The 19,055-nt window shown below is 41.2% G+C and overlaps 1 protein-coding gene across 1 annotated transcript in view; it reads left to right on the forward strand.

The window, feature by feature from the left end:
• Positions 1–19,055, forward strand: part of LOC138794189 (uncharacterized) — a 316,322-nt gene that overhangs the window by 48,034 nt on the left and 249,233 nt on the right. The window contains exons 23-33 of the mRNA XM_069972965.1: positions 171–306; positions 916–1,056; positions 2,207–2,329; positions 5,493–5,705; positions 11,003–11,214; positions 13,690–13,909; positions 15,218–15,371; positions 15,499–15,650; positions 16,532–16,708; positions 17,953–18,162; positions 18,706–18,841. Coding sequence (XP_069829066.1) covers positions 171–306; positions 916–1,056; positions 2,207–2,329; positions 5,493–5,705; positions 11,003–11,214; positions 13,690–13,909; positions 15,218–15,371; positions 15,499–15,650; positions 16,532–16,708; positions 17,953–18,162; positions 18,706–18,841 — 1,874 coding nt within the window. The remainder of the gene's footprint in view (positions 1–170; positions 307–915; positions 1,057–2,206; positions 2,330–5,492; positions 5,706–11,002; positions 11,215–13,689; positions 13,910–15,217; positions 15,372–15,498; positions 15,651–16,531; positions 16,709–17,952; positions 18,163–18,705; positions 18,842–19,055) is intronic.

The raw sequence follows: 19,055 nt of genomic DNA on the forward strand, positions 1-19,055 counted from the left end.
TACAAAGGTCTTTAGGCCAGCCACTACCTTTTACACCTGTGTAGAGAAGTCAGAATGCAAAAATGGGGTGACAGTGTCACTTTAATGTCATTTATTCAGTATATTGATTTACAGTTATAGTTTTTTTTTACATCTAATTTTTGACATATTTTCCTTTCTGATTCATTCAGCAACAATTCTGCCGTTACGAAGTCTTCCAACAGTCCATTGATAGCAGCAGAAAGAGTGTTTATTTTACCTACAAGTACAGCACTGACGGATGGACCGTTGTTAGAAGACTTTGATGTTGAAATCTCTGCATATACGGTTCGTAGTTAATGCATTTACCTTTCATGCTTGTGGCCGCTTTGTAAATAATGGGTAATATACAGTTTTTAAAGATATCAGGCCACAGCTGGTGCCAGAAAGTGCCAGAGTAGATTTGTAGTTGACTTCTAATCAAAATTTTTAAGTCCTCCAGTACTTATCAGCTGCTGTATGTCTTGCAGGAAGTAGTGTATTCTTTCCTGTCTGACACAGTGCTCTCTGCTGCCACCTCTGTCCATGTTGTGAACTGTCCAGAGCAGTAGCAAATCCCCATTGGAAACTCTACTATTCTCCAGACTGGAAAGAATACCACTTAACTAAGTTAAATATAAATCTCTGGCACTTTCTGGGTTAATTTGAAAGAAAACTAATTTTGGTGAACAACTCCTTTAAGCATTGGACTTCTGTGGTGGAGTGTTTCAGCTTAAACCCTTCCCTTCTCCACTACAATTTAACTGATTTTCAGAGTGCTTATTTACCAATGGTCTGTGTGCTGTATATCACCTGTGATATTCAGTATATGTTTTATTATTATTAGGCACAGCATTATTCCTATACACATTATTCCTGTGCACAAGCTATGCCACAATGTTGTTTTGTTAACATCAGGATGCCAGAGACAGCATTCAGAGACTCCCAGATCATCAGCAATGTAGATGGATTCAATTAGATTTCCGACCCATCAAGCAGGTTCTCAGTGCCTATGCCCTCCAGTGGATGTGGACCTTTACCAAGTACCTCATAGACCAGGTGACTTACGTTTTTATTACTCTGTATGGAAATAAGATTGTACAAATTACACCCCAAGTGCTTACATCTGCATAGTTACTCACATTGTAAAAGCTAAAATCATAACATCTGTGCTCCATGCCCAATACTGTCTGGGTATGCCCCCAAAACATCTGCGTGACAACAACCAAACACAGCCCATATTCTAGTTCCTGGGATAGTCCTGATAAAATTGGTGCTGCCGGCAAATATGCTTTTACGTATATTAGCACTTTAGTGCAACATTTCCTAACCAGAAGGTTAGCACGGTGGTTTCTTGTTTGTTATTTGACAAAAGGCTTATCTTATGGGTGTGCAGATTTTTATACGTGTGCATCAAAGTATAGCCGACAGCGTGTGGAGTTTGGACATTTACCGCCTTTATAGAAGGGGAGATGACAAGCGGAAAGTAAAAAACACGCTTTGCATTATTGATTTATGAGAGCACTTTGTTAGGCCATGGACAAACAGTGTGTGCATAAGCCAAGATTTTCAATGAGACATCTTGTGTGATGTCTACCTTTTTCAGATTTTATTGTGGGGTCCCATCTGGTCTGCGTGTCAGTTGTAAGGCAGATATTGCAGTTACCAAATGTTAAATCTGTAATCATCTTGCCATGAGTACTACAGAATGCTAGCACTTGTTACGAGAGCTGCAAATAAATTACAAGTGCACACATATATAATAGTTTGTAGCAAATGTGGCCCATGCTATCACCAGATTTACGAGCCAAGCAAAGTTTTATTTTAGATGCAGTTGGTTAAAGTGATCTGAACTTGAAGGGTTTTAAAAGAATTCCCAGCACAAAGATAAAATGTAGAGATGAGCGCAACTTGTGCATACAACTCATTTAGTATTTAAATACCGGTGGCTGAAGAAGTTGGATGCAGCCCTAGGGTGTCCGGGAAAACATGAATATAAGCTGCAAGCTGTATCCATGTTTTCCTGAACGCCCTAGGGCTGCATTCAACTTCTTCAGCCACCGGTATTCAAATGGTCTTAAGCATGCCTGAGTTGCGCTCATCTCACACCTACATTACCAAGAAGTTATGAATGTCAGCAATTTCTTATTGAATTTTTTTGCTTATAAAGTTTACTGTTATTCTTACATTTACCTGTCACTTATTGTAGACAAGTGCTACACTGAAAAGCTTAGATTCTTTCTTGAGAAGGACTGAGCCTCAGATAGAAAGTATAACAGGGGAAGAACGCGATACAGGATCCTTCATGAAGATGATGTGTCTTTTCAATGAGGTAAACCATTTCTTCTACATATTCTTCTATATTACTCATTTTCTAACCATAATTTTTTTTTTTTTTATCAAAGTAGTTTTTATTAATCTTTTTTTCATTTATAAAGGACAACAGCAGAGAAGAACAACACAAGTGTCCATTCTAACCATTATTTAACTTTTGTTCTATATCCATATGTCATAAGTATTTAAAGTGAATGTACCAGCTGGTACATCGTTTTTTGATATTTTAGCCAACAGTCTTGTCTGAGGGGGATTACATTTTGGGGTTTCTGTTTGCCCGCACATCAGTAAAATGTAAAAAGAAGGATGTCAATATACAGGCCAATGTGAAGACAATGAACCTATAAACTTCAATGGGTCCAAACAAGCCATGATGTAAATGGGGCCTTACACTGCCAATGTCTTAGGCTCTGATAGAATTGTTTAGGCATTTTACAGGTCTTCTTGGGGAGACTGCCAAGCTGGTTTAGGAAGTTTTATAGGCGTTGGGGTAAAATGCTAAAATGATGAAAGAGAGCTTGCTCTATACTACCACTTATTAGAGTGTGTCTGAAAGTCAATGCCCAGCCACCAAAGAGCCTTAAAGGAGAAGTCCAGCAAAAATTTTTATTTAAGTATTGTATTGCCCCCCCAAAAGTCATACAAATCACCAATATACACTTATTACGGGAAATGCTTATAAAGTGCTTTTTTCCCTGCATTTACTACTGCATCAAGGCCTCACTTCCTGGATAAAATGGTGATGTCACAACCCGATGATGGCAGAGGGACACTGAGGGACACCGGGCACTGGAGGGGGACTCTGAGCATCCCCCTGCCATCATCCTCTCCAGCAGCCACAGCCCGCACAGCTCTGGGAGTCGGGTTGTGACATCACCATTTTATCCAGGAAGTGAAGCCTTGATGCAGTAGTAAGTGCAGGGAAAAAAGCGCTGTAAGGGGAGATTTATCAAACATGGTGAGAAGTGAAACTGGCTTAGTTGCCCCTAGCAACCAATCAGATTCCACCTTTCATTTTCCAAAGAGCCTGTGAGGAATGAAAAGTGGAATCTGATTGGTTGCTAGGGGCAACAGAGCCAGTGTCACTTTACACCATGTTTGATAAATCTCCCCCTTTATAAGCATTTCCTGTAATAAATGTATATTGGTGATTTGTATAACTTTGGGGGGGGGGGGGGGGCAATACTATAATAAAAAATGTTGCTGGACTTCTCCTCTAAAACGTGACTGAGGATTATCAACCGAACTAAATTAGAATATCTACAAGGAAGATGATCCAACTGTGATCAGGAACAAGGTTATCAATATTCTCTTTCTAATAAATACAGCATCCTGCCACCCTTCGTTCTGTGCATTAACCTAATATTCCTTCCATAACGTGTCAATAGATCTCTGATCACTACGGCTCGGAGAAGCATGTTTGTCTTTGTTATAATTAAACAAATTAGGTATCAGTCCTGTTGGCAGGAGCTTTGAGTTCCTTTCTGTTGACCTGTTTTGTTTCCACTAATGTGATCTGTTTAACATAACTGGATGTGACTACAATTAGTACTGGCTGGCCTTTACTACAGTCATACATCAAGTCTTGCCCTCAGCGCACATTAATTAGAAGATAAATCCTCATCCAGGGACGTGCTGCCAGTTCCCATGAGTTGCGAGCAGATATACCTAGTCCAAGCTGTAGGTTCATCCGACAGGAGAATTTTGCATCAAAGATATTACACAGCATTGATCTGATCTATTTGATCCTTTGTCCGTATTATATGACTTTTGGGACGGATAGAATATAAAATAGACAGAAACACGCATGCAGAGAAGTTGATAATCATGGTTCTATGTAGCTACAGTATTTGTAAAATAGTGTAAAAAAAAGCTTGAGAGGCCACTTCTTGAGATCTGTCCCATCTCACAGACGTCCATTGATGCAGTCTACCAATTGTTAAAAACTGGGGTTAAAGGGTTGTCTGGGAAGCAGAAAAGATCCTACCCGCGTTGCTGCCCTTCTGCCCTGTGCACATCTTTGGAAATATGACTTTCCCACACGCAATGATCGCCACTGGTACACCAAAGACGTGCAGTAGGCAGAAGTGAGCACCAGGGGGGCCAATAAGTAAGAGCTATTCTCCTTCTTGGACAGCCCCTTTAAGTTTAGGAGACTCCAGAGTTCTAAAAGTAATAAGAAGTAATAGAAAATTTCAAAGCAGCAAGATTGGCCAAGGCTATGCTCAAACTAATGGCCATAGCCAGTACTTTTTATAAAGTTAATAACAAAAAAAAAAAAAAAAAAACAATGAAAAAATCATACAAAAGTGCAAGCTGAAAGGAAAGGGATAGTGGATAGTTGCTGAAATTTGGATTTTAAATTATTGACTAGAAAATACATTCAATAAAGCTTTCATAAATGAATAGTACAGATATAAGAAGCTTTGTAATATATCTTATTAGAAAAAAATGCAGTTTCTCCATTTGGCGGCCTCCCTTTACCTTCTGCACGGATCATTAACTCTCACTTCACGGCAAAATTGTTTTTGGGAGACAGGAAAAACTGAGCTCACTGAGAGATCTTGTTACATGTTACCAGTAGTCATCTATGCATAGGGAGGGGAAAAACAGAAAGAGTGAGCAACTGGAGAGAGAGGTAGGGAAAAAAAGACAGAGAGAGAGAGAGGGAGAGAGAGAAAGAGAGATGGCTGCAGCTTGTAGTCTTAACCGTCCCCAGTGGTGGATTTACAGCTCCGCTCAGTACTGCTCTATAATATCCTCCATAATGCTTCTACTTCTTTCTGAATTTTTTCAATGAGAGGTAAATTATTGGAGACATCACAGCGGCTAGTATTCACTGAAGATATGAGCCTAGGGCAGACTAACAATTGACATCAGAATGGGAAAATTGCAAATTATGTCAGTCCCAGAAATAGTGCTGTACCTTACAGATACACAGGGCAGCTTACCCTTCAAAGTGATTGGAAAATACAGACATGCTTTATATATTTTTAGCTATTTTTCCTTTAGCTATGCAGCCATTTAAATGCTTTATATGTGTTTGCATGCCATATAGTAAAGCAACCGTACAAATGAATTTGTGTGCAATTATACTCTGAAATCCTGTTGTAGGTTATGTGTTGTTTAATGCTCATCTGTTATTTTTATTACTAAACAAGGTGTCCTCCAAACAAGTGGAAATGGAAGTACAGTTCACTGTTTTGCAAAAGACAGTGACACTTTTAGGAAAGCATCAGATTTCTCTTCCAGCAGAGAGTGATGTTCTGTATAGGACAATGCCGGCACGCTGGAACAACATGAAAACCAAGGTTTCACTTGCCAAGCAGCGTCTGGGTCCGAGGATTCAGCAGGAGGCTGAAATAGTCACCAGGGTAATTTCTCATTCTCAATTACTCTCTGTAGTGATTGTTTTAATTTAAAGAGGACTCAACATGTTCACAATATAGCCCAGGCTACAGGCCGCATGTTATAGAGTAAGGATAGCTAAGCAGCCTGATATTCATTTTAACCTCATGAGTCTTGTATGCAGTCCTCAGCTATGTTCACACAGAGTAAGAGACCGGCCATTCCGTGAAAAGACTGGCCGGATTATCTTTGCAGCCACAGAGTTCTGATGCTGGCACGGGCTGGAGCCGCTCGCTCAATAGTGTGCACTGACCGGGTTTTCTGCGGCTGCTATTCACTGAATAGCGGCCGCAGAAAACTGACAATCCTAGGCAGCAATGGCATGTATATTTTTGTATAAATCACGGCGGTTGTACAACGGCCATGGTTTTACGAAAATATACGTTGTGTGAACATAGCCTTACTCAGTGATTGACAGCTATCAGCTGTATATGTGCGCCCATTCAAAGACTGCCCACTGGAATTCAAAGCCCAAAATGAGCAGTGTTAAATGAATAAATTACTAGTTATACTAAATCTTTTCCCATAAATTAATCGTCTCTGTAACTAGAGATGAGCGAACCGGCCGAGGTTCGGGTTCGTATGAACCTGAACTCTCGGCTTCTGAATCCCGCTTTCTGCCCGCTCCGTGGAGAGTTTTCCAGGCGGTCCTCAGGCTGTATCCACCCTCTCCATGAAGCGGCCAGACAGCGGGAATCAGAAGCCGAGAGTTCAGGTTCATACGAACCCGAACCTCGGCCGGTTCGCTCATCTTTATCTGTAACGTGCTGCCTATGTATTGAATTACACTAAAGGATTCCCTTTACAAGTAGTGTATTACTAGTGTGTTACTACTGAAAGCATCTTTTGGTATCTTCAAAGCTCTGAGGAACCTTCTAGGTTCGTGTTTTTGCCAGGTGTCATTTATTTTTTGGTTGATGTATTTCAAGCTATAAATAAAAAGACCAAAACACACAGGCTATGTTCACACTTTGTCAAAAAAAGAGAAAAAGCGTCCGCTTTTACTATTTAAAAAGACGTCCGTTATTGCATCATTTTAATTGACTTCCATTTATTGCATTGGATTAACAGACTTGTTTTTGTCACAATGTATTGAATGACGGATGTCTTTTGAGGTGGACGTCATTCAATACACTGTGAAAAAGACGTTCATAGAAATGCAATTTATTGAAGTGTCTTAAATTGATGCCATAACGGATGTCTTAAAAAAACAAAGAGCGGACATTTTTTCCTTTTTTTGACGTTATGTGAACATAGCCAAAGGGTGTTTACTAGAGCAGCATAAATAGAATACACAGTACCAATGTCGACCCCAAATTACACCAGGTCACCTCCTAGAGTTGCACAGGAGTAGGAGCAACTCTATCATAGGCTCCAAACTCCAAATCTAAGTTTTACATAGATTTTTACTGATCTGTTCAAGAGTTACCGATAAATAAATAGGCTGCAATATATAAATTCTAAGCAGAAAGATGACAAGGTTTCATTACATGTGCAAGGAATATTTATGTGACAGAATCTTCTTTTATGGAAACAACTAGTTTCGTAATACATTAAAGCAATGCAGCAGTTAGTGGACCAGGGATTAGCAATCTTTGGGGAAGAATATCATGCTGGGATAATTGCACTTCTCAGATACTGCTGTTTTCTATAATTTTCTATCAAATAACATTTCATCTTTTTACACAAATTATATCTGAGTATTCTAAACCTGATAGCAAGGTTTATTTGCTTTACTGCATTTAATTCATTATTAAGTATGTTTTGTTTGTCATATTAAGGCTATGTTCACACTATGTAAAAACGACAGAAATTTTGTTGAAAGTTTTGAAATGTTGTTTGCTAAACAGTGCTCATTGTTATGAAATTACATAATTTTTACATAGTGTGAACATAGCCTAAAGGTAATGTGTCACCTACTTTTTTTTTTTACTGAAAATGTTTTTTTTTTTTTTGTTTAGTTTTACTTGTTGCCCAAGCTGTTTTAACAGCATTTAGAGATATGCTTTACAGCTAACCCCACAGACCATAGGCAGCAATAGACAGGACCTTTCAGATGAATGTGAACGGCATGGTGATTGATAGAGGTCATTCTACAGGGAGAGAGATGCTAAATTGTGAGCACCAGCAATTGTGTGTACCTCTGTTATCTATATACTTGTGTCACCTTTCACTGTATTCCTGTGTGTGTTGATAAGAAGGCTGGGAAATTGAAATAGTGGCATTTAAACAGTTTTTACCTGTGTAATTGGTGGCCCAGTGCGCTGATCGGCACCCCTGTGGTGTATAAGTGGGGTGCCGACCAGTTGTCACAGCCGCCCGAGGCCTTTCCTAGACTTTGGGATCTGCTGTGCCCGATTTTCTGCCTGTGACAGACTCTTCCAGCCGAGCGCTAATCAAACAAATCAGTTTTATTGCAAATGCATTTCAGTGATTTGTTATAAGCAATTGAATGATTGCACATTACAGGTCCCTACGGTGAGTTGACAATTGGGAAAAATTTTTTAAATATAAAGTAGATTCTTCCCCTATTTAAAATTCTAATCACCACCTCCCCCTTACCCATATAAAAATTAATAAATAAATAATCAAATAAATATACTTATCCTAACTTGCTGATAGATTGTAATAATGGACATTTCAAAGAGGTAAATGGTACCTCTGCTATGGTACTACAGCGAGCCGTACTTGCTGGGGGCGGTCCTTTAACCGTCAGTACACCAAATGGCAACCTACCCACTGCTCTACCAACACCCCCTAATAAATACTGAAGAAGGGAAGCTTTGTGTTCATTAGGTGTCATCGCTAATGGAGCGGGTAGGTGTCCATTTTGTGAGGATTAAAGGCCTGTCCCTTGTTCACTAAGGATGAAAAACCTGCCTCTTGTGCCCTGGGGACTAGTGGCCTGCCCCTTGTGCACTTAGGATGAAAGGCCTGCCCCTTGTGCACTGAGGATGAAAGAACTGCCCCTTGTGCACTGAGGATGAAAGAACTGCCCCTTGTGCACTGAAGATGAAAGGACTGCCCCCTGTGCCCTAAGGACTAAAGGCCTGCCCTTGGTCCCTGAGGACTAAAGGCCTGCCCCTTGTGCCCTGAGGACTAAAGGCCTGCCCCTTGTGAACTAAGGATGAAAGGACTGTCCCTTGTGCCCTGAAGACTAAAGGCCTGCCCCTTGTGCACTAAGGATGAAAGGACTGCTCCTTGTGCCATGAGAACTAAAGGCCTGCCCCTTGTGCCTTGAGGACTAAAGGCTTGCCCCTTGTGCACTGAAGATGAAAGGACTGCCCCCTGTGCCCTGAGGACTAAAGGCTTGCCCCTTGTGCACTGAAGATGAAAGGACTGCCCCCTGTGCCCTGAGGACTAAAGGCCTGCCCTTGGTCCCTGAGGACTAAAGGCCTGCCCCTTGTGCCCTGAGGACTAAAGGCCTGCCCTTGGTCCCTGAGGACTAAAGGCCTGCCCCTTGTGCCCTGAGGACTAAAGGCCTGCCCCTTGTGAACTAAGGATGAAAGGACTGTCCCTTGTGCCCTGAAGACTAAAGGCCTGCCCCTTGTGCCCTGAGGACTAAAGGCCTGCCCTTTGTGCACTGAACTCATAGCATATATTATATCTTTATGTGTCTCTTTTATAAAAAAAAATAAAAAAAATAATAGCACACCAGAGTGCCAGAGGTAGAGGTAACCTGAACCTATTTGTGATGTCCCATATTAGAATCTTTAACCAGAATCTATCACCTGCCGATAGATTCCCTTTAAGTGTCGTATTTTATGATGGAAAATGTTTTCCTCTAGGATTGAATTCAGTTTTCTGTTTCATATAAAGTATCTATGGCAACCTCTTCTTGTTATGCTTTACTTTTTAGGGGTCAGGATTAATAAGAGAAGCTTAAAGGTTTATAGACTCAGACGTTATTATAAAATGTGCATAGACAGAAGGGTCAATCCAATTTAATTACTAAAGTACTATTGAATTGAACTACTGCTTGTAAGCCAGTGTATTCACTTGTATGCTATTCTGTGCAGGTTAAGTGGTGTCACAGATAATTACATGATGATTTTCCACTGATATCTTAAGAAAATGTAGCTTTCTGTAGAGCTTGAAAACAAGACATTCATTGCTTGTATAAACTGAAAAACAGTGGTTAGTGTTCTTTTATAGACTTGTGCACTAGAGATGTTAGGATTAGGGAACTGGATAACACAAGACAGGTGATGCCCTGGCGCTGACACCCGCCCCGCTGTCCGTGCCTAATTGCCTCGACTGCCCTAGGCGGCAGCGGACAACTGGTTGACAGTCCCTAGCCTATGCAGGTGTGACACTGAACACGGACAAAACAAACAAAACACAGAAATAGCAAGGTCAGGGGTACAGGTCGGCAACTAGTGGTCTGCCCATTACAAAAACGTAATCCAAGAGGTAGTATAATTCAAGCCAGAAAATCAGGGAACCAGGAATACAAATCAGTAACAATCGCTAGGTCAAGAAACACTCAGGCTCTATGCTCTATGAGGCTCTATCGCAGGCAGGGAATGGCAGACGGGAGGATACTTATGGGACCTGGAGTCTCAGCCCCAGAATGTGATTGGGGCTTAGACTCCAGCCCCAGAGCCAACACTACAGGCTGACTGGTGTCGGCTGCCAGTCAGCCAGTCAGCAACAGAGGATCAGGCAAATTATCAGATACAGACTGCCGTTGCAGTCTGTATCTTTATAGTTAGATTTAGGGACACTTAGGGACACATTAGGGACACAGTAATACACTGTACGCTGGATAGCGCGAGATCACAGTGTATTGACAGAGCGGCGGGAAAAGGATCATGGGATCCTATCCCGCCACTCTGCATGCCGGGAAGATCCGGGCTCGCGCCGACTCCTGAAAAGAGCCAGCGTGAGCCCATAGCTAAAATTAGCTGTGGAGCCTAAACGTGGCCCCCAAAAAAGTTTAGAGTTATTTAGTAACATTAAAATTACAAAATTACTGATCTAATGAGAGAATATTTAAAAAAAAAATTACTGTGATTGGTTCTCTTTAAGCCAGTGTGATAGAACTTTGAAAGTAAGTTTGGGGTCATTGTCTATTTAGAAAACCCACTTTTGCCCGTGCAGGTAGGTGCAGCACTATGGAGAGCCTTATGATTGATGAATTAAACTATATTCTATAGTGAGTAGGCATCTAGTAAAACACTACAGAATTGGTGTTAGTATTTTGGTAGTAATATGCTCAACAACTCATTTCTAATTTTAAAAAATTGGACTTTTTTCATAGGATTTAGAATTGTTTCAACGTAAACTTGATGTTCTGGGTTCTGACGTAGAGACTTCTGAGGTATACAAGTATGATTGCACATCACAAGAAGCCTTTAGAATCATTCATAACTTTAACACAAAGGTTCAAACCTTGCAAAATGAAGCAAAAGACCTGAAGGAGCTACAAGAGCTTCTGGAGACTACAGTGGTTGACTTCTCCATCTTAAACAAGTATGTGTAATCTACGTATTTTCTTAATTTTTAAGCAAAGCGTTAAGAGTTTTGTAGCTTTATGCAGGAGCTGTATGGTGAATTGGGGGGGGGGGGTTATCATGTGCATGTTTTGGTGTAATGTTGCAATTGAAGAATCACACATAACATGGTATGTTATTTACATTATTTCCCCACAGGCTAATTAGCATAAAAAGACACATGGTGCAAACAGAATTCTCACCAAAATATATACATAAATTCCAAACAGAGACGTGATCAATTACCTTGATACATTCTCACCCTTTGTATAGAGTGACTTGGACTGATTTCCTGTAGACTGCTGCTGTAGCTCAAAAGGACAAGTGCCATGAAAAACTTTTTCCCAGTAATTGAAGCACATTACAAAGTTATATAACTCTGTAATGTGCTTCCATCACCTATCTGCCTCCCTTCCCTGTCTTTTCCCCCCTCCAACCCCACCAGGAAGTGTCCTAACTCACACAAACCTGATGACTGCCGTCACCGTCACCAGGCAGCTCCTTCTTGTGAGGATGAGTCATCAGCAGAAGGGCTGCTCTAGGTCCTGTTACTGCAGCCCCCCCTCTCAGTCCAAGTGATGGCTTGCAGTTGTTCAGCCAATGGGAGCTGAGCAAGCTGAGTCACCTGACAAGGCAGGGGAGGGGGGGGCTGCTGTAACAGGAGAAGGAGCTGAGAGAAGAGCTTGGTGACGGTGACGACAGTAATTAGGTCTGTGTGAGTTAGGACACTTCCTGGTGGGGGGTGGAGGGGGGAAAAGACAGGGAAGGAGGGCAGATAGTTGATTGAAGCATATTACAGAGTTATATAACTTTGTAATGTGCTTCAATTACTTGGAAAAAGTTTTTCATGGCACTTGTCCCCATGACCATTAATGATGTCTGTCTTTTATCAAAAGGCGGATGTTTTTTAACGTAAAAAAGATGAGGTGGGAACTTAGCCTAAGGCTAGGTTCACACTATGTAAAAATTATGGTCGTCTTTCACAACAATGGGCGTCATTTGTTTAAATAACATCCACTATTTAAAGAAATAACTATTTGCACAATGATGGCCGTTGTTATGAAAGACGGATGTCATTTTTACGTAGTGTGAACCTAGCCATGGGCTGGAAACACGGCAGTTTTTTGGAAAACTGACACTGCTGTTTTTGTGCCAATACCAGAAGTGGATCCAACAGGAAAGAGGAGTACAAGTCCTCTCTTTATAGTTTCCATCCCATTTGAATCCACTTATGGTTTTGTCGCAAAACCTGCAGTGTGTGATCCCAACCTAAGGCCAGTTTCATACAAGCATAAAATAGCCAAAATCTTTGACTGTGGTTTGGATTTACATTTACGTGAAACTGGTCTAGGCTGGGATCACACTGCGTTTTTGCTGTCCGTTTTATGGACCCTTTTATATGAAAATAGCAAAAAATGTTGAAATGTTTCTCCATTGACTTCCTTATAAATAAAAAAATGGATGAAAAAACTAATCCCATTTTTAGCTTACACAAAAACGTGGTCCTGTTTTTTTTTTTTTTTATAATCGAAGTCAATGGAACAGCTGTTTAAACAGATGCCCAAACATTCAGCAGTTTTTTCTTCCATTTTTTCCATTAAACAGATCCATTAAATGGACATCAAAAACGCAGTGTGAACCCAGCTCAGCGGTTACGGCCACATGGGACAAAGTTGCTGCAGCTTTTCTAACCTGGAGAAATTCACACCAGATTGTATGTTTCGTTGGGGATTTGGCAGTGTGAATTTTGGTGGGGAAAAAATTATTACTTCACTGTATTTAAAAATCTGGAGTTGTGGATTTTGCTGCAGGCCTAGTGTATCTGCAGCAAAATCCACTTCCTATTGAAGTTAATAGGGAAAATCCACCTAAATCTACAGCATTAATTGACATGCTGTGGATTTGGAAGCTGCACCGTGCAGACAAGGGGGGAGATTTATCAAACATGGTGTAAAGTGAAACTGGCTCAGTTGTCCCTAGCAACCAATCAGATTCCACCTTTCATTTTCCAAAGAGTCTGTGAGGAATGAAAGGTGGAATCTGATTGGTTGCTAGGGGCAATTAAGACAATTCTACTTTACACCAGTTTCATAAATCTCCCCCACTTTGCTGCTATTGTAATGTGCTTCAGATTTTTCTCACAAAATCTGCAGGCAATCTGCCCTGTTTGAACAAACACTGGTGTCTACTTGGACTTGCAGACATGTTTAGGTTTGGCAATGTTTTCCTAACCTGAATGCTCAGCATTTGGCTCTCGACGCCTAGAGAAGTTGTTTGCCGCCTATGGCTTTATCCATGTATTCCAGGACGCCCTAGGGTGTCGGGAGTCAAATGCCAGGAGTTCAGGTTCGGAGAACTTAACAGTTCAGCAAATCTGCTCATCACTGGTTATATTATTTAACTATTATCATTGCCGGCATGAATATTCTAACATTATTTGTTCCACCTGTCACAGCTGTGAGGACCTGCTACAGAAACTCAGCCTTGTATGGCAACATGTAGATTCAATCCTTCAAGAGCAGGACGTATGGAAGAAAGAGCTGTGGCAGAATATGAACACTGATGAATTGTACAAAAGAACAAAGAAACATCTCATGCTTTTGCAGTCTTTTCCTGGAGAAGTCCAAGAATGGGACGTTTATAAGAAAGCCATGGAAATTGTCAATATCATGCATGTACGCCATTTTTTCCTTATTTGTATTGCAACCGAGATTAGATAAAAGGCCATAAAGTGAATGTACCATCAGTACATTGGCTTTAAGATTTGCACATGGATAGAACATCCACGTTCAAAAAAAAAGGATTGCGGTATCGGCTATCATCGACGCCGTTCTATCCATGTGCAAATCTTAAAGGGGAACTCCAGGTAGAGGTAAAAAAAATTTAACTTCTGCAGAAGCATAAAGCATTACTTACCTGTCTATCCCATTTGTTGGGGGGGGGGGAGTTGTTCTGTATTGTGTTTCTGTCCTTCCTGGTTGAGCAGTTCCCAGAATGCAATGCTTTCCCTCAACTGATCATTACAGTCCCCCAGCCATCACAATCAGTAAAATTAGTACAGCAGCTACTTCTGGCCGGTCAGAGATGGTGAATCACTCAGGGGATTAGGGGATCCAGCCAAGCCTCCTGTGACATCACGCCCTGCCCCCTGTCTGCATCATCAGCCTGTGCTAAGCAAACACACACAATGTGAGACAGAGGCATGGAATATTTGTCTCCTAAGAGGGGAGAGCAGAAGGAGCAGGAGACAATGTGAATTGGCACAAGGGCCATTTTTTTCCCCCTTCCTGGATTTCTATCAGTTACCATTGTGGCAGAACCGCACCGATACGGTAATACATTGTATTGACACATCTATATAACTTTTAATGTACTTTTAATAGAAATCAAGTTTTTCTTATTTGGAGTTCCCCTTTAAAGCCAATGTACTGATGGTAATTCTCTTTAACTGAGAAATAGTGTATTTACAATACTCTTAAGGCCATATTACATGGCACAATAGTGAGGAGGAAGTGAGCGCCAACCTGTCATGTGAGCGCTTGCTTCCCTCTCAGTCTCCGCTTGCTTCCTGTGCTAATACAGGCACAGACAGTAATTGGGCAGGAGTGGCCGCCCGGACTATCCTTAGATTATCCGGGCTGCCCATTGAAGTCAGCAGTGGTCTGCTGCCGCTACTCTTATTACATTGAGCTACGTGCAGCAGACCATCACTGACATGATCAGCATCTTTTAACATGTTTAAAGACTATGATCAGCTGACATTGTGCATGCTGGCCGATCGTGAACATGTCCTATTACACCAAACAATTATTGCCTGTAACGGCCGGTAATCGGACAAGTACAGCCGATAATAGTGTAATAGAGCCTTAAGGGAAACTCCTCAGTAAATTGCTTTTGCTTGTTTCTTAGAATAATATATTGAAGATGACCATTACTAGACAATTGTTATTACTATGCCTAAGCATTTGGCTTTATTATTCCAGGTGACATTGCCATTAATAGAAGACCTTAGTAATCCTGCAATGAGGACAAGACACTGGAATCAGCTCGTTCGGCAAACAGGGGGAATGCTTCGTGTTACTGCAGATAGCTTAAAGGCGATGACCTTGGGTGATTTACTTGCAATGGACTTACAGAGTACGTTACCCAAACAACTTTTTTAATGTTAAAGGGGTTGCCCACTTTATAGTAGCTGTGGGAGATCGTCCTTCTTCTTGATAGTGCTAACATTTTAACATTTACATTGTTTCCTTTATAATAATAGAGCACACAGAAGACGTAAGGACAATTGTACAGAGAGCAATGCGAGATGTGACGATTGAAAGCTCCTTGAAGAACACTGAAGAAGTCTGGCTAAGCCGAATATTTGACCTTGGCCCTCATAGCAGAAACATATCACCCAGAGCTGAAAATGAGGTACATAATTGAATGGAGTCATAAAAGTTACTTGATTTGTTAATCAAATGTAAAATAAGGAAACATAATAATGTACTTTTAATTTTATTAACTGCATCAAAAACCTGATTTCACTCCCTGTCATGGTCCTGGAAGTATAGCTTGTAGAAGGCAACGGATCCAAAACATCCTTCCCCTTTCCTGTGTGTGGATGATATGACAAAAAGAATTTTAATATTTAAAAAAAATACTCTCCACTGCTAGTCATCTCTTGCAACAATTATATCACGTGTCATTCAAGTGATACCAACAGCCGATCACTGGCCTTAAACATCTAAGGCCATAAGTTGGAGAATCACAGCTGAGACCAGTGATTGATGGACATGATGCCATTATTGCAGGGACTACTGGCACAGTACTGTTGTAGTGGGAGTGAGGTGAGGAATTAGTTGGTTCAAGAGTTGGGTGCAACTTATTATAGTTTTGGTGCTGCTAGTGCACAAGTCAACAAGTCAGTGTTTATGCTCCTTTAAGACGCCTCAGAACATGACTGTGCATTTAATAGGCTAAGTCAGAAAACTTCCCCAGGAGGAGAAATGATCCAACTGTGCACAGCTGTTTTGGGGTTCTTGCCCTTTATCAGCACAGATCAATGAGTTCTAGCTACCCCCAAAGGGTGGTACTGGATAGCTGCTTTGCATATTCTTCTTAACAGAGTTATCAGTGGAGCATGAATGGCCTATTAGTCTTTATAAACTTTTTTCAGTGCTCTTTTTAATACATTATTGAACCAGTTATATATACGGTACCAAGGAGAAGTATTATTAAAATTGTCATTATTCTTGTATGGTGTTAACTTTACATTTACACATGGTCTAAATGATAGATATAAACTATTGCAGGAACTTGCCAGTTCAGTATCCGGTAGTCACTACACCAAAGGAGACATGAGCAGGAATCTAACAACCGGAAAAGGCAGCCGAAGGCTTAGTAAGCAGTCAGATCGTGGCTTTCATCTTCCCAAAAAGGCAGGCAGGGGAAGCACGTTATCCTTGTATGAGTCTCTGAAGCACATAGAGGTAAAGAAGATCAGTAGGTTAATTTGAGTGTTATTTTCTGTGCCCTTTTTATGTTGTTGGAATTTTTTTTATAACTGAGACCATAGGTTGTGAACATTCTGTCACAATCTGTCCCCTCCAAACCACTTGTACCTTTGGATAGCTGCTTTTAATCAAATATCTGTCCTGGGGTTCATTCGGCAGGTGATGCAGTTATTGTCCTAAAAAACTACTTTAAACCTTGCAGCCCTGTGTCAAACTGGCGTGGCCTAGAGTATCTGTGCCCTTACCTTGCACCACCCCTCCGTCCCTCCTCCCCACCCTCTTCATCATTAGGAATGCCCCTGGCAGGTTTTTTCCTATTCCTCTCCAGTGTACACTGCACAGGTGCCTTAACGATCCAGCCCATGTGCCGTGCTCACACAGCTGATTAATAGGAGAATACCTGCCTGGGGTATTCCTAATGATGAAGAGGGCAGGGAGGAGGGACAGAGAGGTTTTGCCAGCCTAATGCACACACACACTCTAGGCCACGCCAGTTTGACACAGGGCTAAAAGTTTAAAAGTAGTTTTTTAGGACAATAACTGCATCACCTGCCGAACGGACCCCAGGACAGATCTAGGATTAAAAGCAGCTATCAGAAGGTACAAGCGGTTTGGAGGGGGCAGATTGTAGGCACAGAGTCACTTTAAATGGTACCTGTCATCAAAAATAACCCCTGTAATCAGCAGCTATGGCTGGGGAGAGTGCGGCAGCAGCACGATCCACTATCCAATGGCCACTAATTCTGACCATGTATTCTTTTAGAAATACATGGTCGGAATTAGCAGTTACCGAGATTCGCCAGGGGAGTGAATGGCACGGCTGCCGCAGTATCTCCTCGGCTATGTCTCCCGATCACAGCAGGTTTCAGCAGTGAGACCCACTGTGAATAATAACTTTTGATACCTGATGACATGTCAAAAATAATTTTTTATGACATGTACTCTTTAAACACACCACTTCCTTTTTAGTGAAGCCTAGTAAACCATTCCACCCCCAAACCATGGAACAGATCAGCAGGAGAGTTTGGGTGCCATAACACGTCCGCACAATTCTGTGAGTGCACGGACAGTATTGTGCAGACCGGTCCTCGAGCTCCCTGCATCAGAATTCATTATACTATGTCAGTACAGTAGTGTGAATATTTATAGTGATGTACTGCCACTGCTTATAATAATCTGCCATGTATATGTGTGTGAGACTTGTGTAAATGTACCACTAGGACTTCGGTAAAGTTCTACTCATGAGAAATGCAGACTCTATATTCGAGGAGCTGGAACATCACCAGTTGGTTTTGACGAGCATACAGCCCTATGCGGAGGCTGGATCCTTTCTTGATGATGTGACAAAATGGCAGAAGAAGTTGCAAATCATTGAAACAACTGTTCACCTATGGCTGTCCGTGCAGGAGAAATGGACTCAGATGGAAGAGGTTTTTTTTTTCTTTCATTATATCTATTATTAAAAACATTACTTTTTCCCATAATTCTCTGTTATTGAGGTCGCCTGAAGTTAAATGTGAGGTCTACCATTATGTTACTTGTCACTCTTTAATGGTCTCCTAGTAGAATAATATTATACATTATATTCCAATATGTAACATACAGGCGTCCAACTTGCTAATGTTGTAGTGTGTCTGGGGCCACAGGAAAGGTTTCCCTGGGTACAAACTTTTTAGTTTTGCACAATTTCAAAGGCGAGCTGTGCACATTTCTGAAAGGAAACACATTGTAGTACATTTTGTGGCATTGGCTATCACTACAGAAATATAGCATAGCCAGTCACGCTGACAGGGTGTAACCAATGCTATAGCACTGCAACCTGTGGCCTAAAAGCACATGCACAGTTCATTGTGGGTCTTTCTCTCTTTATATATAGACAGAGGGTATATGTTTATATTGTAGGTCTACAGCAGTGCAAAACTATATAATACACAGTATTTATGGTTTTCATTCTTCTATTTTACTTACCGCAGGTTTTCTCTACATTAGCTTTCCGTGTAGCTATGCCCCGTGAAGCAAATTTTTTTGCAGATGTTCATCACCATTTTTGTCGGCTAATGAAATCGGTTGAAGAGAATCCAAACATCCTACAGAACTGCACGCGGAGAGGTGACTAGATTGACCTGTCTTGTCTTTCAGTTTCTGTTTATCTTACTCTATACAGATTCTGATACAGAAAAGAAACACTTTAAGGGTGCCTTCACACATACCGTATTGCTGCCTATTTCTTGCACAAAACTCGCATTAAACTCGCATGAAAGTAGTTGCGTTTTTTGTGGTGTTGAACTCGCCTGTGAAAATCATATAAAAATCAAAACTCGCA

This window comes from Dendropsophus ebraccatus, chromosome 5 (assembly GCF_027789765.1).
Source record: "Dendropsophus ebraccatus isolate aDenEbr1 chromosome 5, aDenEbr1.pat, whole genome shotgun sequence".
Lineage (NCBI taxonomy): Eukaryota > Metazoa > Chordata > Amphibia > Anura > Hylidae > Dendropsophus > Dendropsophus ebraccatus.